Source organism: Pan troglodytes, chromosome 19, assembly GCF_028858775.2.
Source record: "Pan troglodytes isolate AG18354 chromosome 19, NHGRI_mPanTro3-v2.0_pri, whole genome shotgun sequence".
NCBI classification, from domain to species: Eukaryota; Metazoa; Chordata; class Mammalia; order Primates; family Hominidae; genus Pan; species Pan troglodytes.
In genome coordinates, this window is record NC_072417.2 from 76,729,405 (window position 1) to 76,754,509 (window position 25,105).

A 25,105-nucleotide genomic window follows, 5' to 3' on the forward strand; every position below is an offset into this window, starting at 1 on the left:
CTCTAATTTTTCACCTAACTTCCACCCTTCGCCATAATCCTATGACCAGTTTTTTCTTCGGTAAGACACTTCACCATTCCTCTGGTGTGGTCTCCCTTGTTGCAGTGAGTTGATAAGCCTAATTCTGTGGGACTATAGGTTTCCCTTGCTGGTCTCAGGCTGACTGGACTAGGGCAATCTCAAACCTTGTTTTAGCCTCTACACTTATTTGTGATTACAAATTCCATTAATTTGATTTTTGCTTCTCAAAGTAAATATTATATATATATTTTTTTTCTTTTTTTTTGAGATGGAGTCTCGCTCTGTCACCGAGGCTCAAGTGCAGTGGCGCGATCTCGGCTCACTGCAACCTCCGCCTCCTGGGTTCAAGCGATTCTCCTGCCTCAGCCTCCTGAGTAGCTGGGACTACAGGCGTGTGCCACCACACCTAGCTAATTTTTTGTATTATTAGTAGAGACGGGGTTTCACCGTGTTAGCCAAGATGGTCTCGATCTCCTGACCTCATTATCTGCCCCAAATCGGCCTCCCAAAGTGCTGGGATTACAGGTGTGAGCCACCACGCCTGGCCTGAATAAACTATTTTTAAATTGCAAAAAGTAATACTATATATGAATGGCTGATAAGCACATGAAAAGATGCTTACCATTAGTAGTCATTCAGGAAATACAATCAAAACCACAATGAGATAATACTTCTCACCCACAAGGATGGTGATAGCTGTAGTCAAAAAGAATAACAAATTTAGCCAGTGGCTCGCACCTGTAATCTCATCTACTTGGGAGACTGAGATGGGAAGATCGCTTGAGCCCAGGAGTTCTATGCTGCAGTCAGCTATGATTGCTCCACTGGACTCTAGCCTGGGTAACAAAGCAGAAAAAAAAAAAATTCATAATATGGAGAAATTAAACCCTCATATATTGCTGGTGGGAATGTAAAATGATACAACCACTTTAGAAGACAGTCTGGCAATCCCACAAAAGGTTAAACATAGTTATGATATGACCCAGCAATTCCACTCCTAGGTATATAACTAAAAGAAGTGAAAACATACGTCCACACAGCAATGTGTACATGAATGTTCACAGCCTCATTATTCACCATAGAAGGTGGAAACAACCACATGTCCATTGCCTGATGAATGGATAAATAAAACTTGGTATATTCATACAATGGAATATTATTTGGCAATAGAAATGAAATACTGATACATGCTACAACATGCAAGAATCCTGAAAACATCATGCTAAGTGAAAGAAGCCAGTTACCAAAGGCCACATAGCGTTTGGGCCCATTCATATTAAATGTCCAGAAGAGGCAAACCCACAGAGACAGAAGTAAATTGGTGATTGCCTAGGGCTGCGGGAATTGGGGGGAAATAGGGAATGATTGTTAATGGGTACAGGACTTCTTTTGGGGATGATGAAAATGTAAAATCAATTGTGCACAGCTCTGAATATTCTATAACACATTGTACACTTTGAATTGGTGATCTGTGTGATCTGTGAAATATGTCAAAGCTGTTAATTTTTTTAAAAATGAGAACTGTGTTGGGCATAGGAAGTACAGTCCTACTCTCAGAGAATTTAGTATTACGGTAGAAACAGATATAAACATTTTGATATTTTTTTAAAAGGTAAGTGCTAAGGTGCAAGCATGTATGAAGGGCTATGGGCACCCACCGCACCTGGCTAATTTTTGTATTTTTAGTAGAGACGGGGTTTCACCATGTTGACCAGGCTGGTCTCGAACTCCTGACCTAGCGATCCGTCTGCCTCACCCTCCCAAAGTGCTGGGATTACAGGCGTGAGCCACCGCGCCCGGCTGTCCTGCTTCTCTACCTGATATGTCATGCCCTTTGGACTTAATCTCACCAGCATGGGAGTCACTACAAAGCTTTTCAGCAGCTGCTGCTTTGTTTCTCTCCATCTTCTAACGGATTCGGTTTTCTCTTTCGAGACAGCAGAGAGAAAATGAAGAGGGGAGTTTAGCTCCAAAGGGCTTGTCTGATCATTCTCCCTCTCCCAAAGGCCTGTGACTCATCTGAGTCTGTCCCAAACCATCTCTTGCATCTAGGGGCTTAAGTGCACTGTGGCTATTTACGTAAAACTTTATTACTTTAAAGCTCTAAGGGCTCATTTTGTGTTTCCAACTTTCCTATGTTGATAAAGCAAATATTAGATCCTTATTTATAAATAGGGAAGACGTTCAGAGAGATTAAACATTTGGGCAATTCACTTCTCTGGCAGCAGTTTCTTTCCCAGTACAATGAGGCAACAACAAAATATCATTCTGGACTTGCTCAGATTTAGGCAGCAATTTGGAAGCAAAGTCAGTTTCGTAACTCAGATGTGTCTCCACTAGAACATTATGAGAAACAAAGTCCGGCACTCTCTAGGCAACCGGGAGGGCTTGAGCACTAACTAGATCTGCTCAAGGGCAAGAGAGGAGCGAGTACCGTGCAGCCACGGAACGGACTTTGCGGGCAGTGGGGACGTGTTTTTGGAGCGAACCCGGTAAAGGAAGTGTGCTACGCCATCAAGGGCCCCCAGTCCCGGGTGCCGAGGGGACGGTGTAGGGTCATTAGCTGTTGAGCCGCCCCGGGCGGGCCCAAGCCTTTGGGTCTCAGGTGACCGGCATAGGCGGCCGCGGGGTCCGGAACTGCTTGTTCCGGCAGTGGAAGAGACGCGCCGGCGTTGGCCGCTGCTGCTAGCAGCTTGAACCCCAGGTCGGGACCGATGGCGGCTTGGGCTGCTGCCAGCCTAAGCAGGGCCGCTGCCCTATGCTTGCTGGCACGAGGCCCCGGGGTCAGGGCGGCTCCTCCGCGCGACCCCCGGCCCTCCCACCCCGAGCCCCGGGGCTGTGGTGCCGCTCCGGGCAGGACGCTGCACTTCACCGCGGCTGTCCCCGCCGGGCACAACAAGTGGTCCAAAGTCAGGCACATCAAGGGTCCGAAGGACGTCGAAAGGAGTCGCATCTTCTCCAAACTCTGTTTGAACATCCGCCTGGCAGTGAAAGGTGAGACCCTGACGGTCACCCAGCACTGGCTGCCGCTGCCCTCTCAGTGCCCGCAGCCTCGCTTGCCTCTCGGAGTTGGGCCCACCTAGATCTCCGGCCCTTCACTTTGTTTTCCTTCCCCAGTACCCACCATTGCCCACCTCATAAATCCTCAAAACACCTACCCTACGTTGAAGGTTCTCACTCACCTTTCCAGACGCTGAGCATCTGGCCAGTTTGTCAGAGAGGGAGCTGCTCTTAAGAAGATAAGCCGGTAAGGTAGAAGTGACTTCATCCTAGTCTAGCTGGGTACTTAATAGCAACAAGCCCTAAGAGTCAGGGCAGATGTGTGTCTCTCCTGAAGAGACAAATCAACCCCTCTGAAGTCGCCTCAAGTACCTTATTGGTTGTGGCAGGGGCACTGAGTAAAGCTGTTACTTAAGTGCTTAGGCCTTAGTTTGCTTCATTAATGTTTCCCCAAGACACATTTCCTTGGAAGGTAGATTTGCAGCCATGTCTTTTCTCCCTTAGGTCGCCACACTGAAAAGGCTTTTTTTCTGTTTAGGGCCAGACATCTGTAGGAGCAAAGGAAAAGTCCTGTAGAAAGCATGGACTTTGGACTGGGCGCAGTGGCTCAGCCTGTAATCCCAGGCCAGAGGCGGGCAGATCACTTGAGGTCAGGAGTTAAGGACTAGCCTGGCCAACATGGGGAAACCCTGTGTCTACTAAAAATAGCATAAAAAAAAAAAAAACATTAGCCAGGCATGGTGGTGCACGCCTGTAATGCTGGCTACTCGGGAGGCTGAAGCAGGAGAATTGCTTGAACCCAGGAGTTGGAGGCTGCAGTAAGCGAGATTGCTCTACTGTACTCCATCCAGCCTGGGTGACAGAGCAAGACTCCATCTCAAAAAAAAAAAAAAGAGAGAGAGAAACTGTGGACTTTGGAGTCAGGAAGACTGGTTTCTGTCACTGACTAACCTTGAACAAGTAGCTTGAGTTTCCCTGAAACAAGGATAATACCCACCTTGAGGTAGTTTATGGTTTATGGCACATCATAGGCATTCAGTTAATGTTAATTTACCCCCTCAGCTCATGCCTGGTATTTGTTTGCTTCCTTTTCTTCAAAATTCTTGATATTAAGTTCAAGCAACATTTATTTATTTATTTGTTTATTTATTTTGAGACAGAGTCTCACTCTGTCACCCAGGGTAGAGTGCAGTGGCGTGATCTTGGCCCATTGCAACCTCCACCTCCCAGGCTCAAGTGATTCTCCTGCTTTAGCCTCCGGAGTAGCTGGGACTACAAGTGTGCACCACCATGCCTGGCTAAATTTTTTTGTATTTTTAGTAGAGACAGGGTTTCACCATGTTGGCCAGGCTGGTCTCGAACTCCTGACCTCAAATGATCCACCCACCTCCACCTCCCAAAGTGCTGGGATTGCAGGCATCAGCCACTGCGTGCCAATGAAGTTCAACCAACTTGTGTTTATTTTGTGCCAGGCATGCCATTGGTACTACAAAGATGATGAGATACAGCCCCTACCCTCAGATTACAATGTCATGTGAACATTTCAATAATTATGCACAAAGTGCTGGGCGCGGTGGCTCACACCTGTAATCTCAACACTTTGGGAGGCTGAGGCCGGCGGATCACGAGGTCAGGAGATCGAGACCATCCTGGCTAACACGGTGAAACCCCGTCTCTACTAACAATACAAAAAAATTAGCCAGGCGTGGTGGTGGCGGGCGCCTGTAGTCCCAGCTACTCAGGAGGCTGAGGCAGGAGAATGGCGTGAACCCGGAAGGCGGAGCTTGCAGTGAGCCGAGATTACACCACTGCACTCCAGCCTGGGCAACAGAGGAAAACTCTGTCTCAAAAAAAAATAATAAAAATAAAATAAAATAAAAATAATTATTATGCACAAAGTAGTAGAGTAAGAGCAGTAATGAGTCCAGGAAGTGTTGTTACCATCCATAACCCTTCTTCATCTGACACAAAGTAGAGATCGCTGAAACCTAGCAGAATGAAAACCATCCCTAAAGACAATGAATTAGAAAGTTCTGGCCAGGAACGGTGCCTCATGCCTGTAACCCCAGCACTTTGGAAGGCCAAGGTGAGTGGATCACTTGAGGTCAGGAGTTCGAGACCAACCTGGCCAATGTGGTGAAACCTCATCTCTACTAAAAATACAAAAATTAGCTGGGCGTGGTGGCAGACACCTGTAATCCCAGCTACTTAGGAGGCTGAGGCAGGAGAATCCCTTGAACCCGGGAGTGGGAGGTTGCAGTGAGCCAAGATAAGCCAAGATCATGCCACTGCACTCCAGCATGGATGACAGAGTGAGACTCTGTCTCAGAAAAAAGGGTCTTTTCTGGCCAGACATGGTGGCCCACACCTGTAATCCTGGCACTTTGGGAGGCCGAGTCAGGCAGATCACTTGAGCTCAGGAGTTTGAGACCAGCCTGGGCGACATGGTGAAAACCTGAATCTACAAAAAATACGAAAAAAATTACCTGGGTGTGGTGGTGCACACCAGTGGTCCCAGCTACTTGGGAGGCTGAGGCAGGAGGATCGCTGGAACCCTGGAGGTTGAGGCTACAGTGAGCTAAAATCATGCCACTGCACTCCAGCCTGGGTGACAAAGTGAGACTTTGTCTCAAAAAAAAAAAGAAAGTACTTTTCCAAAATACTTATCCAGGCCAGGCGCAGTGGCTCACACTTGTAATCCCAGCACTTTCGGAGGCCAAGGTGTGTGGATCACCTGAGGTCAGGAGTTCGAGACCAGCCTGGCCAACATGGCGAAACCTGGTCTCTACTAAAAATACAAAAATTAGCCGGGTGTGGTGGTGTGCACCTGTAATCCCAGCTACTCGGGAGGCTGAGGCAGGAGAATCACTTGAACCCAGGAGGTGGATGTTGCAGTGAGCCAAGATCGTGCCACTGCACTCCAGCCAGCAACAGAGTGAGACTCCATCTCAAAAAACAAACCAAAAAAACCCAAAAATACTTCTCCGTATCCCACTGAAACACTAGTTAAGGTATTCTAAGGTAACTGGGAGCTAAATGGTGATTTGCCACTCCTTTGGCTTGGTGGGGCTGGAAATCCCTTTTTTTCTCCCATGTTGTAATGAGATGTCTTTGCTCACTCTTTTTTTTTTTTTCTTTAAATCTCAGAAGGAGGCCCCAACCCTGAGCACAACAGCAACCTGGCCAATATCTTAGAGGTGTGTCGCAGCAAACATATGCCCAAGTCAACGATTGAGACAGCGCTGAAAATGGAGGTGTGTACTGTTTGACATGCTTTTTATTGATCACAGCCTCTACCGAGCTCATGTCTGGATGGCCAACAAACACACCATAAATTATCAGAGGGGCCAAGTGCAGTGGCTCACGACTATAATCCCAGCACTTTGGGAGGCTAAGGTGGGTGGATCACTTGAGGCCAGGAGTTTGGAGACCAGCCTGGCCAGCATGGTGAAACTCCATCTCTACTAAAAATACAAAAATTAGCTGGGCGTGGTGGCATATGCTTGTAATCCCAGCTACTGGGGAGGCTGAGGTGGAGGATCGCTTGAACCCAGGAGGTAGAGATTGCGGTGAGCCGAGATTGCACCACTGCACTCCAGCCTGGGCGACAGAGCGAGACTCTGTCTCAAAAAAAAAAAAAAAAAAAAAAATTATCAGAGAGAACGGTAGCAATGTAGTTGACGCCCTCAGCCTAGAGTCTTCTGAGAGCTCACCATCCTTGGTCATTGGTTCTAGGAGCACAACTGGGAGTAGGATGCATAGGCAGTATGCAGGGCCATACAGTCAAGACCGGGACTGCTCAGCCAAGTTGTAGGGAGATGAGGTATTATAGAAAGAAAGGGCAGTGTGGGAGAAAGCCCTTATGTTAGGTGGAGGAAGTGTTTGTTTTTCAGATGTTTATGCCCTAAAGGAGAAAAGCCAGTAGAAAGGGAGAGGATGGGGGTGATAGAGATGGTGGGAGGGGCAGGTATATAGAGTCCATGTAAGGGTACACCTTTCTCTGGGGCAGGTAGGGAGGCTCTGAGGAAGTAATAGTTATCTTAATAGCTCAAAATTATTGAGTGCTTCCTGCAGGCTAAGCATGGATAAAAACTCTATGTGTGTTATCTCATCGAATCCTCAAAACCACCGTAAGTAGAAACTGAGGCACAGGAATGTTAGGTGACTTGACTCAAGTCACATAGAAAATGACAGACTTGAAACCAGATAGTCAGACTTTAGAGCCTGTGCTCTAACCGTTATGCTTATTGCCTTCATGTAGGCCGTGGTGCAGAGAAGGTGGTGGAGACAGCAACTATTTTCCCCACCTAGTGGCCCTTTTTACCTTTGTGAAAGAGGAAAGGAGAAGTTATGAGTTGAGAATTCCTGGAAAGTTGCAGGACAGGGTGCTTGGAGTGGGGAATATTGAATACATGGACAAGGGATGAGTAGGGGCATGGAAGGTCCAGAAGAGATTAGTCCCTAGAGCTCTGGATTAATTATTTGAATTTTGAGACCATGCTGTTTTCAGCAGCTCTTACGACAAGGCCTAGGTGTGTGATTTTTCACAGCAGTACTCAGCAGCCCAGGGTAGGGACCTTGAGACTTGACCGGCGGGTTTCTTACAGGATGGGGGTGTAGGAGGATGAGTCTGAGTGGGATTGGGTAGGGACTAGATGTGGCATTTGGTTAGGGATGGTAGGAAGCAAAGCTGAGAGATGGCTGATGGATTGTTCAGGGACCGGAGAAACAGACTCCTTCCAAGTTAGGGGTAGTACTTCCTGTTACCTCAAAAGTTGGTTAGAGGGTGGGGACAAAAATAAAGATTGAGAGCTCAGGCTCCAGCCTAGAGAGCCCATCCCATGGAGTTAGTTTTGCGATACTTGTGGTTCTGGGCTGACATGTGGGAAGGAATTGGGAAACAGGAAAATGTGCTTGTGTTGTTTATTGCAGAAATCCAAGGACACTTATTTGCTGTATGAGGGTCGAGGCCCTGGTGGCTCTTCTCTGCTCATCGAGGCGTTATCTAACAGTAGCCACAAGTGTCAAGCAGACATTAGACATATCCTGAATAAGAATGGGTAAGTGTACGTCTGGGAGGAGTGGTAGGGGACAGAGCCTTTATGTTCCAATTCTCTGCAAGGCAAGTACTGTTGATCTCTGCTAGTGTTTCAGGGTTTTGTTTTTTGTTTTTTTGTTTTTTGAGACGGAGTCTCACTCTTGTCGCCCAGGCTGGAGTGCAATGGCATGATCTTGGCTCACTGCAACCTCTGCCTTCTGGGTTCAAGTGATTCTCCTGCCTCAGCCTCCTGAGTAGCTGGGATTAAAGATACCCACAGCCATGCCCAGCTAATTTTTGTATTTTTAGTAGAGATGACAGGGTTTCATCATGTTGGCCAGACTAGTCTTGAACTCCTGATCTCAGGTGATCCACCTGCCTCAGCCTCCCAAAGTGCTGGGAGCCACCATGCCTGGCCATGTTTCGGGTTTTAAGCACACTTGCTCCTTAGCAGAATCCAATGAGTTAATTGACTTTCCCTTAATGTAGTCTCTACTAGCAGGATCCCAAAGACTTGTTCATCGGATGTAGAAGGGGATCTTTGTCCTATTATCCCCATCTGTAGCCATATAATGCCCAAGTCTTAAAATGCTCCACCAGGACTGGCATCTTAATGGCACAGGAAATTATCAGCTAAGTCTGCTTCCTCCCAACTGCAATCAGGGCAGAAAATCAAGCGTGGGACATTCTTGGGCTGTTCCCTTACCCAGCAGCAGCTGCATTTTCTCCTTGAGAATGCGATCTGCTCCATGTCTGTGTGTACTTCATAGACTGGGTGAGAAAGAGACAGCGATAGAATGATGAGCTTTATGGAGGCTGAGCTTCTAGAGGCATCCACTCATGCCAGCCTGTTTCCTTCCCTGTCAGAGGAGTGATGGCTGTAGGAGCTCGTCACTCTTTTGACAAAAAGGGGGTGATTGTGGTTGAAGTGGAGGACAGAGAGAAGAAGGCTGTGAACCTAGAGCGTGCCCTGGAGATGGCAATCGAAGCAGGAGCTGAGGATGTCAAGGAAACTGAAGATGAAGAAGAAAGGAACGTTTTTAAAGTAAGCATGAAAACATGGGTGTTTGGTGGGCTTCCGGGAAAACCCTGATAGATGCCTTACGCATGCCTCTTGGTTTCTTCCTTCATGTGCCCCAGGGTATAGGTGAGACAGTTCACATATTGTACAAACATTTATTAAGTGAATACTGAATAGGACCGACTCTAGTGAGGACTATGAGAAAGAAAGAGTCAAAACATTGAAAACGATGTCCCTGCCAGTGAAGAGCTCAAACCCAGTGATCCATTCCAGTACTGACATTCAGGACTTTGCAAGGTCCTGTGTGGCTTTGTCTCATTACCTCCTGGCTCCTCACCTCCTGACTTTCCTTTATCCCTAGTTTATTTGTGATGCCTCTTCACTGCACCAAGTGAGGAAGAAGCTGGACTCCCTGGGCCTGTGTTCTGTGTCCTGTGCACTAGAGTTCATCCCCAACTCAAAGGTGCAGCTGGCTGAGCCCGACCTGGAACAGGCCGCACATCTCATTCAGGCTCTCAGCAACCACGAGGATGTGATTCACGTCTATGATAACATTGAATAACCAGGCTACATGTGCCCCCGGGTTCCTTCCTAGAAATGTGGCAGCCCATTCCAGCACACAGGCTTCTGCAGCAATCTCTGAGGGTAAAGCCGGTGGGAGGCTCAGCAGGCCAGGAGGCCCAAGGCCAGGACTTGCGACCTTGAAGCCAAAGGAATCTCACTTGTGGGGCCTCCTTGTCAGCTCTGCTGCTGTCTCAGAGCCATCTGGATGAGTGTCCCGACACCCTCTCGGATGCAGGGCAGGACCACCCAGCTGGTCAGACTCTGATGTTGGGTAGCTGGCCTCTGTGGGGATTGTAAGTGCCCTGAGGCGCTCTGTACTAGAAACTGCTCTTAATAATAACGGTGATTATTGGTTGCTGCATTGCTGTTGTATGGCTCTTGAGTCTTCCTGAGTTTGTGTCCAGCTGTTGGGATCCTCTGGACTAACTTTCAAGTCCCTAGGCTTAGCTCTACTACTCCAATCCCAGGATTATTTTTTTAATTGGCCATAGAAATGTAGTTGTATCTAGGCACTCCATGGTCTGATGCTGGTCTTACAGCCTAAACCTGTCATTCATTCATGCAACTAATATTTCTGGAACACTAGCTATATACCAAGAACTGTACTTATCTAGAGCATAAACTATTCAACTGGTGTCCTGTGTTAGATCCTGCTCTAGAAGGTAGGACCTGAACACAGGACTGCTCTTTACTGGAGCTGTCCCAGGGCAGTGTGAACTGCTGTGCAAGCATCTGTTGCTCTCTTTGTGTGACTTCTGTGCCCTTCTTTCACCAAACAGCTTAAGGTTCTAGCCCAGTAGGAAATCAAGTGCCAGTGATAAGGGACTTGGCAGTGGCTCACACCTATAATCCCATCTACTCGAGAGGCTGAGGCGGGAGGATCACTTGAGCCCAGGAGTCTAAGGCTACAGTGAGCTATGATTGCACCATTGCATTCCAGCTTGGGTGACAGAGTGAGAACTCTTCTTTTTTTTTTTTTTTTTTTGAGGCAGAGTCTCACTCTGTTGCCCAGGCTGGAGAGCAGTGGCACAATCTCAGCTCATTGCAGCCTTGACCTCCTGGACTCAAGCAGTCCTTCCACCTCAGCCTCCCAAGTAGCTAGAACTACAGGTGCATGCCACCACGCCCAGCTAATTTATATATATTTTTGTAGAGATGGGGTTTCACTATGTTGTCCAGATTGGTGTCGAGCTCCTGAGCTCAAGTGGTCTGCACACTCGGCCTCCCAAAGTGCTGGGATTACAGGCATGAGCCACCACGCCCAGCTGAGTCTGTCTCTTTTTTTTTGAGACAAGAGTCTTGCTCTGTGGCCCAGGCTGGAGTGCAGTAGCATGATCTTGGCTCACTGCAACCTCCACCTCCCAGGTTCAAGTGATTCTCCTCCTTCAGCCTCCCAAGTAGCTGGGATTACAAGCAGGCACCACCATGCCCGGCTAATTTTTTTGTGGGGGGGGAGGGGAGAAAATTAAACTTCATTTATTTTTAAAACCAAACCACCGGGAAAATATAACACAGCCTGGAAGCAGCAAATGGACAGGCTATATTATCATTTCAAGTAGTAAGTTGATGAAAATACAATGAGGTTGCTATCAAAACAATAACGTGCCATGCCGGGGCAGGAACACTGCAAGTTGCGAAAGCCCCAGGCAAAAATGGTTTTTGGTACTGGGGTCTGCCTCTCCTTTGCTATAAGGGAGTCAGCTCATCCTAGCCCAAGTTGCTTACTTTTTCTCCCTTGGATTTCCTGTTGCCAGGGTTTGTCTCAATTGTGCTTTGTTAATTCAGGGGGCTAAGTAGGCAGTGCTAGGTTTAGGCTTTCATTCCATCTGTTCTATAAAAACCAGGTTTTTCCAAATCCAGTACTTCATAACTCTGTTATAATCAAGTAGCCAACTGCTCTTCTTTTACTGTTCATTTCTAGATACTAGTATATATCACAATCAAAACCCCCTTCTCTTCACCGGGAAAGTGTTACTGCAAGATTGTCCTGTCATTTTGCTACACACAGCCTCGGCCCATCAGCCAGTAATTATGCTTCCCATAATTAGTATGTCATCACCTCTCATGTTTTTGCATGGTCTCCAGGCTGAAAGATGCAGCATGTAATAATTTTAAGAAATCTACATCTTGATGACCAGAAATGGGGATCCTCAAGGAAACTTTCAAAGTTCTTATCCAAACTAGTCTCCCTCCCAATTCCACATCTTAAAATCAATTTGTATCGCCTTGTATAAATTACACAAAACCAAGAAAACAAAGACCCAGAAAACTTTTTTGCCCTTCTAAGCGGGTGACCTCATGGATTTTGTTTCACAGCTTACGGAAAATGGTGTGGTGACACTTCTGGTAAACAGGATGTTGGCAACAAAGAGAAAATACCTCTCCTCAAACTCCACCAACTCTAACCTGCCAGCCTGTTGGTACCTGTGTAATAAGAAGAGTCTAGTGCCTTGGACGGCTCTGGCTTGTTACAGGGGAGATCCTTACTGGCAGGACAAGCACTGGCCATAGGATATATAAGCTCTAAAACTCTCCTGTAATATCTCTGACCCAATTTAGCACCACTTTTTTCCATTTCATTTTTTAGGACTGAAACATAAAAGAACCAGTGTCTAGAGGCAAGTGACATATGTCTTACACTTGTGGCCATCCTTCATTTCTTCATAAACTTTGCTTAAAAGACTAAAATTCCCAATTCCTTATAAAAAATATATTCTTGCCCTCAGCCCCAGTGGCCACTGGCAAAGACTGTTATTTCCCAATGGATAAGAGAGCCTCCTTCATCTTCTTGGCCATAGTTGGGATGAGGTGCGTGTGGTCATCCACACACTTGGTCACACAACCGTCCAGCTGCTGCTTCACCTGAAGCTCCTTACTCCCAGTATCCATTGAATCTTTGGCTTTGTTGTTGCAATGCATGGCGCACTGGACCAGGTGGTCCTGGAACTTCTCCAACTCACTGGTGAGCAAAGCCCGGGCTTGAGCCAGAGGCACATGGCAGTGCTTTGATGTACTGGCGCACCTACTGTATGGAGGCCTGGCTGTCCTCACAACAGCTGGTGCTGCACCGGAACATGAGACCCTGCATCTTCCAGATGTTCTCTCTCTCCAGACTCTTCACCATGGAGTCCACCACCTCCTGCACCCACAGCTGCTGCAGCTCTGCCATGGCGTCCCCATACCGCCCTGCACCATGCCACCCTGGCTAATTTTTGTATCTTTAGTAGAGACCAGGTTTGGCCATGTTGGCCAGGCTGGTCTCGAACTCCTGACCTTAGGTGATCCGTCCACCTTGGCCTCCCAAAGTGCTGGGATTACAGGCATGAGCCATGGCGCCCAGCCTCTGTCTTTCAAAAAAAAAAAAAGGGACTTACCAGGGCCTGCTTTGCCTGAGTCCCTATGCATCCTGGGATCGGTCAGAGTGAACCAATGAGAAGACTGAGCTGCTCTCAAGAAGGGCTACCACAAGCTGGTTTTGAAAGCTTCTTGGTTCTGAGAACAACCAGCCCTAGATCCTTTTCATCTCTGATGCCAAATGATGTGGCACTGAGAACTGAAGAGGAAACGTGAACAGAAAGAAGAGTGAGGGCTGAATAAGAAGCCTCGCCAGTGGGAAATAGGGCCCTTGGTACCTTTTGCTCCTAATAGTCACATCTGTGTTTAGAAGGGCCAGGAACTCCCACCTCCTGCGTCGGAGCCTGTCAAGCATGTCAGGCCTAGAGTGGCTTTCTGATCCCTGTTATACACCTATTTATAAGTTATCTAAGCTAATTCTGAGCTCAGAGTAATTTTCCTGAAGGAGCTTCAGGTAAATAAGGATGACAAAGAACTAAAACCAAATTTACTGTAAATGATAACTTCAGCTTCTAAGAAAAGAATTACTGACTCCACACTGATGTCAATAGCTGGAGAGCAAGGGCTATGAGGAAGAAAACCAGTGAAATAATCCATGGTCATGCCACTTGCCCAAATATCTGAATTGCTTATCATTAAAAAAGAGCAAATTTACGTTTATATGTGGCTTCATAATTTGTAAGATATGTTTACATGTTATTTATTTGATTTTCCCAACAAACCTATAAAACACTTTGGCCAAGTATTTTATGCACAAATGATCTCATACCAAGCAGGAAAGAACAGGTCTTACACTGATAGACCTTGGTGTTTATAAAATAGCTCTGTTTTGGAAATTAATTTGGAGGAATCTTATTTATAATCTGAGAAATCTGTACTAAGGGAGTCTGCTCTTAAAGGGAACATGGCTAGTCATGTGAATAGATCTCTAATGTAGCATATAGAATCTTTATTAATATGGATTGTTGTATAACCAATTATCTTACATCAAGACATGCTTACTGTAAGGCACAGTAAAGGCTCCTGTGATGATGGCTCTGCACTGACCCCTAGTGGTGCCCTGCAGTCTCTCTCCTGCAGTTAATAGGAAAGGCAGAAATGAACCCTTCTTGAATTTGTTCTGCTGTCTCTAGATCTGGTAAAGAGACCCTGAGCTATTCAAATAAAGATGGTCATGGCCGGGTGCGGTGGCTCCCGCTTGTAATCCCCAGCACTTTGGGAAGCCGAGGCGGGTGGATTACCTGAGGTCAGGAATTCAAGACTAGCCTGGCCAACATGGTGAAACCCCGTCTCTACTAAAAATACAAAAATTAGCCAGGCATGGTGGCAGGCGCCTGTAATCCCAGCTACTCAGGAGGCTGAGGCAGGAGAATCACTTGAACCCGGGAAGTGGAGGTTGCAGTGAGCCGAGATCACACCATTGCACTCCAGCCTGGGGCACAAGAGCGAGACTCCGTCTCAAAAAAAAACGTTAAAGATGGTTACATCCATATGCCAAGGTATTATGTTGCCACTAAAAATTATTTTTTAAAGAATCTTTTGTCAGAGAAAATGTTTAGAATATAACATTAAGTGGGAAAAAAGATACAAAACTACATGTATAGTGTGGTCCAAATTTTGAAATAGATATGTATATATTTATTTAACATATTATATATATGAACTTTTAAAAAAAGACTAGAAGGAAATGTACTAAAATATCAAAACAGGTTATCTCAGGGTAGTGATGTTATTACTGAGCTTTATATTCTGTAATCACGTTTTCCTTTTTTCTTTCTTTCTTTTCTTTTCTTAAGAGATGGTGTCTTCCCGGCCGGGCGCGGTGGCTCACGCCTGTAATCCCAGCACTTTGGGAGGCCGATGTGTGTGGATCATAAGGTCAGGAGTTCAAGACCAGCCTGGCCAATGTGGTGAAACCCCGTCTCTACTAAAAATATAAAAATTGGCTGTGTGTGGTGGCGGGCGCCTGTAATCCCAGCTACTTGGGAAGCTGAGGCAGGAGAATCATTTGAACCCAGGAGGCAGAAGTTGCAGTGAGCCAAGATTGCACCACTGCACTCCAGCCTGGGCGACAGAGCAAGACTCCGTCTCACAAAAAAAAAAAAAAAAAAAAAAAAGAGAGAGAGAGATGGGGTCTTCCTGTGTTAGGCTGGTTTTGAATTCCTGGCTCCTAGGGATCCTCTTGCCTCAGCCTCCCAAAGTGCTGGGATTATAGGTGTGAGCCACTGTGCCCAGCCCCCATGTTTTACTTTTATCAGGTGACATAATTAAAAAAAAACTAAAAGCTAGTCTCACAGCATCTGAGAGTCTGGGAGTCAGATGCATGTTAAAGTCAGAGGAATGGGGTCCAGTGCTGGCTTGGCTTGCTTTGCCTTATCTTTGGTCATTGTCTTAGCAACATAAAATTATTCAAGGTCTTGAAGCCACCTTGGGCTTACCTTCAAGTGTCCTTTTAGTGGGATAGAAGTATCTGTGATAGGCTCTGTTCACAGTCTTGACTGTTATAAGACGCACTCTTGTGCGTAGCCACCTCCCCTCTGCTAGAGGCCCTGGCTGAATCCAAGAGGAACAGCAAAGGCTGTGCCTCCAACCAACTGTGGAAATTCAGCCATGTGGTTGAGTTACTTTTTTTTCTCTGAAACTTATAGCAGTCAATAAATTTTCAAACTCGAAGAGCCCCCAATTCCCAGACTTATTTGAATCCCCAAAGACACTTCTGGAGACATTCTCTTCACAGAAAATAAGTCTGGCAAAAGGGAATGCGATGATAGATCCACAATACTCTTTTTCTTTTCCTTTTCCTTTCCTTTCTTTCTTTCTTTTCTTTTTTTTTTTTTTTTTTTTTTTTTGTGTGTGTGTAACAGGGTCTAACTTTGTCAGCCAAGCTGGAGTGCAGTGGCACAACCATCGCTCACTGCAGCCTCAACCTCTCAGGCTCAAGCAATCCTTCTGCCTCAGCCTCCTTGCATGCCACCATGCCCGGTTATTTTAAGTTTTGAAGAGATGGGGTATTGCTATGTTGACAGGGCTGGTCTTGAACTCCTGGGTTCGAGTGATCCTCCCATCTTGGCCTCCTGAAGTGCTGGGATTACAGGTATGAGCCATCAGCCTGGTGCCACACTACTCTTAACTGAAATTATTCTATGTCCAGCCAGTGAACAGGATAGCATTTTTACTTCTTTGTTCTTTTTATTTTTTGTGTATGCCCAAAAGGTAACATTTATTGTCTTTAAAAAGGCAAATCTTACATAAATAAATAACAACAACAACAACGACAACAAAATTCCCATTTAATTCTACCTCCTAAGATACAACCACCATTAACGATTTATATTTTTTCACTCTTTGGAGCCAGTCTGCTAGGGACCAAATTCTAGCTCTGCCAACAGCTAGCAACCTTGGACAAGAACTTAACCTCTTTGTACATGCTTCTTTACCTGTAAAATGGGGGTAATGATAGTACTGATTACATGCGGCTGTTTTGAGAATTAAGTTAATATATGTTAAGCACTTGAAACAGCACCTGGCAATAGTTAAGTGTTCAATAAATGTTGGCCTTTTTCTAAGTGTGAATGAGCATTTTTTTTTTTTCATTAAAAAAATTTTTTGGCCAGGCATGGTGGCTAATGCCTGCAATCCTAGCACTTTGGGAGGCCGAGGCAGGTGGATTGCCTGAGCTCAGGAGTTCAAGACCACCCTAGGGGCAACATGGTGAAACCCCACATCTACTAAAATACAAAAATTAGCTGGGCTGGGTGGTGCTTGCCTGTAATCCCAGCTACTCGGGAGGCTGAGGCAGGAGAATTGCTTGAACCCAGGAGGCAGAGGTTGCAGTGAGATTGCACCACTGCACTCCAGCCTGGGCCACAGAGCAAGACTCTGTCTCAAAAAAAAAAAAAAATTTTTTTTTAATTGATATGGGATCTTGCCATGTTGCCCAGGCCAGTCTTGAACTCCTGGGCTCAAGTGATCCTCCCAGCTTGACCTCCCAAAATGCTGGGATTATAGGTGTGAGCCACCTTGCCTGGCCAGCTTCTTTTTTTTTTTTTTTAAATAGACATGGAGTCTCAGTATGTTGGACAGGCATATCAGGGTCTTGATACATAGTTTTGAACTCATGGCCTGAAGCAATTCTGCCTCAGCCTCCCAAAGTGTTGAGATTACAGGCATAAGCCACCACACCTGGCCTGAATGAGCATTTTTTAAAACTGAAAAGTGATCATGCTATATACTTTGCTTTAACCTTTTTTTTTTTTCACTTCACAATATATCCTGGTTACCTTTTAGTATTAGTATGGAGAAGTCTCTTCATTCTTTTTAATAGCTACATAACTTTTTTGGTATTAACGTGTCATAATTTAACCAGTCTCCTATCAATGGGCATTTGGATTGTCTGTTTTAAAAAAGATGCTAGGGCCGGGCATGGTGGCTCACACTTGTAATCCCAGCACTTCAAGAGGCTGAGGCGGGCAGATAGCTTGAGCCCAAAGAGTTCAAGACCAGCCTGGGCAACATGGCAAAACCCTGTCTCTACAAAACATACAAAAGTTAGCAGGGCATGGTGGTGTGCACCTGTAGTCCCAGCTACTTGAGAGGCTTGGGTGGAAAGATTGAGCCCAGGAGGTCAAGGCTTCAGTGAGCTACGATTACACCACTTCACTCCAGCCTGGGTGATGGAGTAAGACTCTGTCTTCAAAAATAAAATGAAAATAAAAAGCCAGGTGTGGTGCCATGCGCCTGTAGTATCAGCTACTGAGGAGACTGAGACAGGAGGATCCCTTGAACCTGGGAGGTTGAGCTTGCGGTAAGCTATGACTGTGCCACTGTACTCCAGTCTGGATGACAGCAAGACCTTGTCTCAAAAAAGAATTTTCGGCTGGGTACAGTGGCTCATGCCTGTAATCCCAGCACTTTGGGCGGCCAAGGTGAGCGGATCATGAGGTCAGGAGATTGAGACCATCCTTGCTAACATGGTGAAATCCCGTCTCTACTAAAAATACAAAAAGTTAGCCAAGCATGGTGGCAGGCGCCTGTAGTCCCAGCTACTTGGGAGGCTGAGGCAGGAGAATGGTGTGAACCTGGGAGGCAGAGCTTGCAGTGAGCCGAGATCACGCCACTGCACTCCAGCCTGGGTGACAGAGCGAGACTCCGTCTCAAAAAAAAAAAAAAAGAAGATAAAATACTGCATATACCTAAAAGGGAACATTATGGAAATTACATTCAGTTACTAACATCTCCATTTGAGGTTCACTTACTCATTTGACAAATATTTGTTTTTTAATGTGCTATGAAAGATGAGAGTCATGCTGATTTGAAAGCAGCTTCTGTCTTTAGGCTTAATTTGGTTGTTTTGTTTTGCTTTGTTTTGTTTTGTTTGAGGGTCTGGCCCTGTCATCTAGGCTGGAGTACAGTGATAGGATCATAGCTCACTGTAGCCTTACCTCCTGAGCTCAAGCAGTTCTCCCACCTCAGCTTCTTGAGTAGCTAGGACTACAGGCACACGCCACCATACCTGGATAATTTTAAATTTTTTTTGTAGAGACGAGGTCTAACTATGTTGCCCAGACTGGTCTCAAACTCCTGGCGTCAAGCAATCCTCCCTCATTAGCCTCCTAAAATGTTAGGATTACAGACATATGAGCCACCACACCTGGCCTTTTTATACATACTTGGTTAAAGACAATTATTAGTAGGACACATGCTTTGATGAAGAAAGTACCCAGTGCTCTGACAGCATGTCTGAGGGCCTTAACCCGGACTTGGAGTTGTCTGTCTGAGAAGGCTTCCTGGAGAATGCTGTATAGGCTTAGCTCTTCCCTGAAAGAATGGAGGTGGGGGCCGGGCGTGGTGGCTCATGCCTGTAATCCCAGCACTTTGGGAGGCCGAGGCGGCAGATCACGAGGTCAGGAGATTGAGACCATCCTGGCTAATGCGGTGAAACCCCGTCTCTACTAAAAAAAAATACAAAAAATTAGCCAGGCGTGGTGGCGGGCACCTGTAGTCCCAGCTACTCGGGAGGCTGAGGCAGGAGAATGGCATGAACCCGGCAGGCGGAGCTTGCGCCACTGCACTCCAGCCTGGGCGAGAGAGCGAGACTCCGTCTCAAAAAAAAAAAAGAATGGAGGTGGGAGCAGAAGCGAAGAGGATTTCATGCAGAGAACATAGCACACGCAGAGGTATAGAAGCAAGAGAAATTCATATTTGAGGAATTGCTGGTGGTTCTATGTGGCTGGGGCATAGAATTTGAATAATGGGGTTAACTATTATAGTTAAGGTGGAAATAGAAGGACGTGTGGCTGAAGAAGAAGGTATGGGTTGGGTCCTGAAGGACCTTCTTAACTACATTCACATATATGACTTATCCTAAGGGTGATGGGAAACTTTTTAGGGAGGGTATGGCAGAATCAGGTGTCCATTTCAGAAAGATCAATCTGTGATGTGAATATATGTTGAGAGGCTGTTACGCTTAAGTCATGCAGGTAAGAGATTTTGGTGGTTTGAACTAGGGTGGTAAAATGGGATGGGAGAGGAATGGACAGATTGGAGACTTGTTCAAGATTGGCTGTGGGGGAAAAGAAATGGAGAGAAAGAGCTATCTGATCATTCGAAGGTATCTAACTTGGGAAACTGGAGAGGGACAGAGAAAATATAGAACTATGGGGGAAAATGATTTCAGTTTGGACCCAAAATTGGAGGTTCCTGTGGGACACCCATGTCTGTGGAGTTCAGAAGAAAGACCTCCCTGAGCTAGAGATACAGTTGAGATTCTGGATATGGTAACTGCAGTATGGGAATGTTTGAGATGGCTGGTTGAGACACAGATAGTGCAAATGAAGCCACAAAGAAGGCAGTTGTAAGAAAGGTAGAAGGTAAATCAGAAGGTTGTTTTCAGCTAAAGACTCAGGTAGATGTACTGCGGTTCTCTATGTGTGAGGCACTATTCTAAGTGCTGGTGATACAGCAGTAAGCAGGACAAAATTCCTGCTCCTGCATACCTTATGTTTGTGGTAGTTGGAGTAGAGCAAACAAATAAATATATAATTTTAGCCACTGAGAAAAAAAAACAAGGAAAAAATATACAAATACAGAATGATGGAAGGGAGGGGTCATTTTGGATGGGGTGATAAGAAATGACTTAAAAGCAGACATTTGAGCAGAGACTTGAATAAACTGCAGAAATGAGAACATCTTGGCTTGGTAGTTTCAAAGAATGGAAAGAAGGCCAGAGTAGCTAGAGGACAGTGATGGAGGGACAGGATGGAGGGGCCAGCTCCTATTGGGCCTGGCAGGTCATGGCAAAGAATTGGGGTTTTATTCTGAGTGTGATGGGAGGGAAGCCATTGGAGGGCTGACAGTGGGCAGGGGGTAGGGTGGCGTGATCTGAATTACATTTTACAGGGATCACTCTGGTTGCTATTGGGGAATCATTTGTTGGGCTGCCACAGAGGAAACAATGGAGGCCAGATAGGAGTCTGGGGCAGTCATTCAGGAGAGTAGGTGGTGGCTTGGATAAGGGGGGTGGGATGAGAAGTGGTTGGATTCAGGTGTGTGTGTGTGTGTGTGTGTGTGTGTTTATTTTTATTGTATTTTTTTTGGAGACAGGGTTTCACTCTATTGCTCAGGCTGGAGTGCAGTGGCACAATCTTGGCTCACTGCAACCTCCGCCTTCTAGGTTCAAGCGATTCTCCTGCCTCAGCCTCCAAGTAGCTAGGATTACAGGCCACCACACCTGGCTAATTTTTATATTTTTAATAGAGATGGGGTTTCACCATATTGGCCAAGCTGGTTTCGAACTCCTGACCTCAAGTGATCCACCTGCCCTGGCCTCCCAAAGCGCTGGGATTACAGGTGTGAGCCACTGCGTCCGACCTGATTCAGATACATTTTGAAGTGGGAGCTGAAAAGATTTGCTGCATGTTTGGATATATGGGTGTCAGGGAGAGAGAATAATCAAGGAACACTCCTAGGTTTGTACAGAGAGTCTCTGACTTACTATGGTTCGGCTTATACCTTTTTTTTTGTTTTGTTTTGTTTTTTTGAGATGGAGTTTTGCTTTTGTTGCCCAGGCTGGAGTGCAATGGCATGATCTTGGCTCACTGCAACCTCTGTCTCCCGGATTCAAGCAATTGTCCTGCCTCAGCCTCCCAAGTAGCTGGGATTACAGGTGTGCGCTACGACGCCCAGCTAATTTTTTATTTTTAGTAGAGAGAGGGTTTTACCATGTTGGTCAGGCTGGTCTCGAACTCCTGACCTCAAGTGATCCACCCGCCTCAGCCTCCCAAAGTGCTGGGATTACAGGCGTGAGCCACTGTGCCCGGCCTCAGCTTATGATTTTTGACGTTATGATGGTTCAAAAACAACACACAATTCAGTAGAAACTGTGCTTTGAGTACAACCATTCTGTTTTTCATTTTCAGTACAGTATTTGGTAAATTACATGAGCTATTCAAAACTTTCTTATAAAATAGGCTTTGTGTTAGATAATTTTGTCCAACTGTAGGCTAACTTAAGTGTTCGAGCATGCTTAAGATAGGCTTGGCTAAGCTATGATGTTCAGTAGGTCAGGTGTATTAAATGCATTTTCTACTTAACGATTGTTCATCTGATGGTTTATCTGGACATGGACCCATTGTAAGCAGCATCTGTGCTTTAGCAATTGGGAAAACAGAAAGGAGCATGGCGGCTCACACCTGTAATTCCAGCAATTTGGGAAGTTGAGGTGGGAGGATTGCTTGAGCCCAGGAGTTTGAGACCAGTTTGGGCAAAATGGTGGGACACCCCCAACTCTACAGAAAATTTTTTTTACAAAGGCTCTACTCTACCTGACAAAATCTTATTCCTTAGTATTTAATTTCTCTTCTTAGGGAGAATTTAAATTTAATTAAGTAATTTAAATTAAAAATTTTTTCCTGGCAGGGGTGGATAATGAAAAAAAGGTTGAGAAACACTGGCCTAGTGCAAGAACATGGCCTTTGGGAGTCACACAGGCTTGGTATGAATCCTGGCTCCACTACTTGGACACAGTGCTTAACCTCTCTAAGCTTCACTTTCATCATTTAAATGCCCACAGTATTAGCATAATAACCTTAGAGTTATTGGAAAAATTAAATGCAATGACGTGCCTGTTATATTGATAAATACTAATTTTCTTTCCCCTTTATCCCCGCTTTCAAGAATAGAGATTATTATAGTTAAGGAACTCCAGTAAACTGGGTAGAGACCGAATCAAGTGGGAATATGGCAGGCTTAAGCTTGTTGGAAGAAAAAGAAAACAGGACAAGGGGGCTGATTAAATATACGGAGATGAGTGTAAAGAAATAAGGGAGGCTGCTTGCAGTGGCTCACGCCTGTAATCCCAGCACTTTGGGAGGCCGAGGCTGGCGGATCACCTGAGGTCTGGAGTTCGAGACCAGCCTGGACAACATGGTGAAACCCCGTCTCTACTAAAAATTCAAAAATTAGCCGGGCGTGATGGCGCACGCCTGTTAATCCCAGCTACTTGAGAGGCTGAAGCAGGAGAATTGCTTGAACACGGGAGACGGAGGTTGCAGTGAGCCGAGATCGCGCCACTGCACTCCAGCCTGGACGACAGTGCGAGACTCCATCTCGAAAAATAAAAAAGAAAAAGAAAAGAAATAGGGGAGAGCCCAAGGTAATTCTTAAGGGATTTGACACTCAAGGCAAAGCCACCACTAAATGTTCTTAGTGGACAGTGGACAATGACATCTGAGGAAGATTATTCTGGAGCCTGACATATTACACTGGAACAGAGGCCGGAGAAAGGAGCCCACATTAATTGTGGTGGACTTGGAATCTGAAGATCTGAGTGTATAAAATGTTGAACAATGAAAAGCTTGGGGAAATTAATTATGGTCCCTTTAATTTTGAAACATCATGCAATCAGTACAATTGTTTTGGAAGGATTTTGGTGGCACGGGAAAACAGAATAAAATGTAAGCATACTACAAAACAATACAAAGCCATTTTTGTCAAACGCCTATCTAGGTAGGAAATAGATTATCTCTGGGGTGGGATCTTTTCTTTTTCATAGTTTTCTGCATTTTTCAATTTTCCTACAAAAAGCTTGTGTTGCTTTTATAAGAAAAAAGTTATTTTCTGAAAGAACCTCTGGCGGAACTCAGATTTCCAGGGACCCACATGCCAGCACTACCCCAGCCTCGGGTGTCTGAGGTACCTAGACCAGAGGGTGTGGACCTGGAGGTGTGAGACAGGGAAAGCTGGGCAGGGCCGGCCGCCCCTGCCCGGGGCAAGAGCAGCGTCGGGACCGGAGGACCAGTCGGGGGATGGGGCCGCAGAGGTGGCCGCGCGCCGGGAAGTGCTCAGGCCAGACCCTCCCCACTCGTTACACGCCCTGTGCTGGGCACGGGGAGGAGCAGGACGCCACCCTCTGGAACCACCCAGATCGCTGGGGCCTCCGAGAACCCGGAGGGCGGAAGGCCTGAGGGCCCCCTGCAGCCGCCTACTCCTCACCCCAGCCCTAAAGTAGCCGGCGGGGAACTGCGCCAGCCCGCGCGCCCGCCGAGCCTTCGGTGACTGACGGGAGGTGGGAATGTGGGCGGAGCCTCACGCCGGAGCTGTGATTGGAACAACCAACACCTCCCAATCTCTCCCAAGAGAGGGAGACAGCACCAGAGAGGGATGCGCAGAGGCGGGGGCTTAGAGGCCTCTACGTGATTGGCTAACAGCGCAGGGAGCCGGGCGCTGTCCCGATGATTGGCAGGCGCTAGACAGCCCTCGGAAACCGCCTTGGCTTCGCCCATTGGCATCCTGTGAGAGTAGGCGGGATTGGTTCATCGTGTGGTGCTGATGATTAGCTGGCCGCTGAGAGTTAGGGTGTTGGGAGAGAGTTGGGGGGGGACGGCGGGGGCAGACGACTTCCTTCTTGTTATTGGCTGGTGAGGTGGGTGGGGGCGGTGCGACGGCCCAGCGGCTGCCTGGGATTGGTGGGGGCCGGCGTGAGTGACAGACAGGGGGGCGAGCTGCGCGACCAGCGGTTTGTTTTTCGGAGCGTTCCTGAGGTGGAGAACGGTGGCCGGACGGAGAGACTGCGGGTCTGAGGGACTGGCGGGCGGGCGGGCCGAGCGGCGCCGCCGAGGCCGGGCTGGGCCGAGCCCAGGAGCGCCCGGGATGTAGCGGGCCACCCTGCCGATGCCACAGCGCCCGGCCGCGGGCGGAGCCGGAGCCGGAGCCTGGGGAGGCGGCGGGGGCCCAGAGCGCAGCCCGCGCCCCCCGCGCGGAGCCAGGCCCGCTGCCGTCCCCGCCGCCCGGGCCCCCGGCATGCAGCCCCGGCTGCGGAGGTGACACTCACGGACCTTAGCCACCGCCGCCGCCATCGCCACCATGGGTAAGTGTCGCCACCGCCCCGGCCTGTGCCCGCGCTGCTTCGCGACGCCCCGCCCCGGGCTGAGGGAGGAGGACCCTGGGCCACCGCCTGACAGGCATGGACAGCCCGCCCGGCCCGGGGCTGCGGACCGCCGGCCGCCCGCCCCGCTCGCGCGCCGCGGCCCGGGCGGGGGTTCTGGCTCCGCGGGGCGGCCCGGCCGGCAGAGCCCGCTCGGCAGCCCTCCTTCCGGGCGGCGCGGCGGGCGCATCCCGGGGAAGCGGCGGCGGGACCGAGGGCCCGTGCTCCGCGGGGCAGCCTGGTCCGAACGAGCCGGACCTCGAGCCCGAGGGCGGGGGAGCAAGAGCGCAGTGTGGGGCCCGGGCTGGAGGCTGCCGCAGGCCCAGCTGCTGTTGTGTCTTTTCCTTGATTTGCTTTTTTTTCCTGCCTGTGTCATTTCCTTCCCTTTGCTCACACAGGCCGGCCTGTGAGAGTTCCCGGGGCTTGCTCTCCAGCCCTGTGCGCGCCCCAGCGCAGGGGGGAGGGCGTGCGGGGCTCGGCTAGGAGGCGATTAAACTGGAACTGTGATCAAGCGCGCGGTTGACAAATGCGTGCTGCACGCAGATTGCTGGGGGTCAGGAGTTGGTCGGATGCTGCCAGTTAGCATTCACATCCTACTTTTTGAAAAATCCCGTTGCAGGGGTTTAATCCATTATTTTTTTCTTGCGGTATCCCTGAAATTATGTAACTTTTGAAAGAAACATTT

General features: G+C 47.5%; 2 protein-coding genes and 1 pseudogene across 8 annotated transcripts in view; 2 read left to right on the forward strand and 1 right to left on the reverse strand.

Annotated features, from left to right (window-relative positions):
• Positions 1-2,493: 2,493 nt before the first annotated feature.
• On the forward strand, positions 2,494-10,005 carry TACO1 (translational activator of cytochrome c oxidase I). The gene is made up of 5 exons (XM_001146595.6): positions 2,494-3,015; positions 6,169-6,275; positions 7,954-8,081; positions 8,927-9,104; positions 9,442-10,005. The coding sequence occupies exons 1-5, from the start codon at positions 2,736-2,738 to the stop codon at positions 9,640-9,642; spliced, it is 894 nt and encodes a 297-aa protein (XP_001146595.1). The 5' UTR covers positions 2,494-2,735; the 3' UTR covers positions 9,643-10,005.
• A 2,313-nt stretch (positions 10,006-12,318) lies between these two features.
• LOC107969299 (protein FAM136A-like) lies at positions 12,319-12,813 on the reverse strand (annotated as a pseudogene).
• Positions 12,814-24,016: 11,203 nt separating this feature from the next.
• Positions 24,017-25,105, forward strand: part of MAP3K3 (mitogen-activated protein kinase kinase kinase 3) — a 74,359-nt gene continuing 73,270 nt past the window's right edge. For all 7 annotated transcript variants that reach the window (XM_003315675.6, XM_016932726.4, XM_016932723.4 and 4 more), the window contains exon 1: positions 24,017-24,363. In XM_003315675.6, coding sequence (XP_003315723.4) covers positions 24,360-24,363 — 4 coding nt within the window. In that variant the 5' untranslated portion in view covers positions 24,017-24,359. The remainder of the gene's footprint in view (positions 24,364-25,105) is intronic.

Bases quoted from the DNA above. Each gene is read 5' to 3' on its own strand.
- TACO1 (XM_001146595.6), top strand. From the start codon at position 2,736: ATGGCGGCTTGGGCTGCTGCCAGCCTAAGCAGGGCCGCTGCCCTATGC. The intron at 3,016-6,168 runs GTGAGACCCTGA...TTTAAATCTCAG, and splicing joins CATCCGCCTGGCAGTGAAAG to AAGGAGGCCCCAACCCTGAG. The intron at 6,276-7,953 runs GTGTGTACTGTT...TGTTTATTGCAG, and splicing joins AGACAGCGCTGAAAATGGAG to AAATCCAAGGACACTTATTT.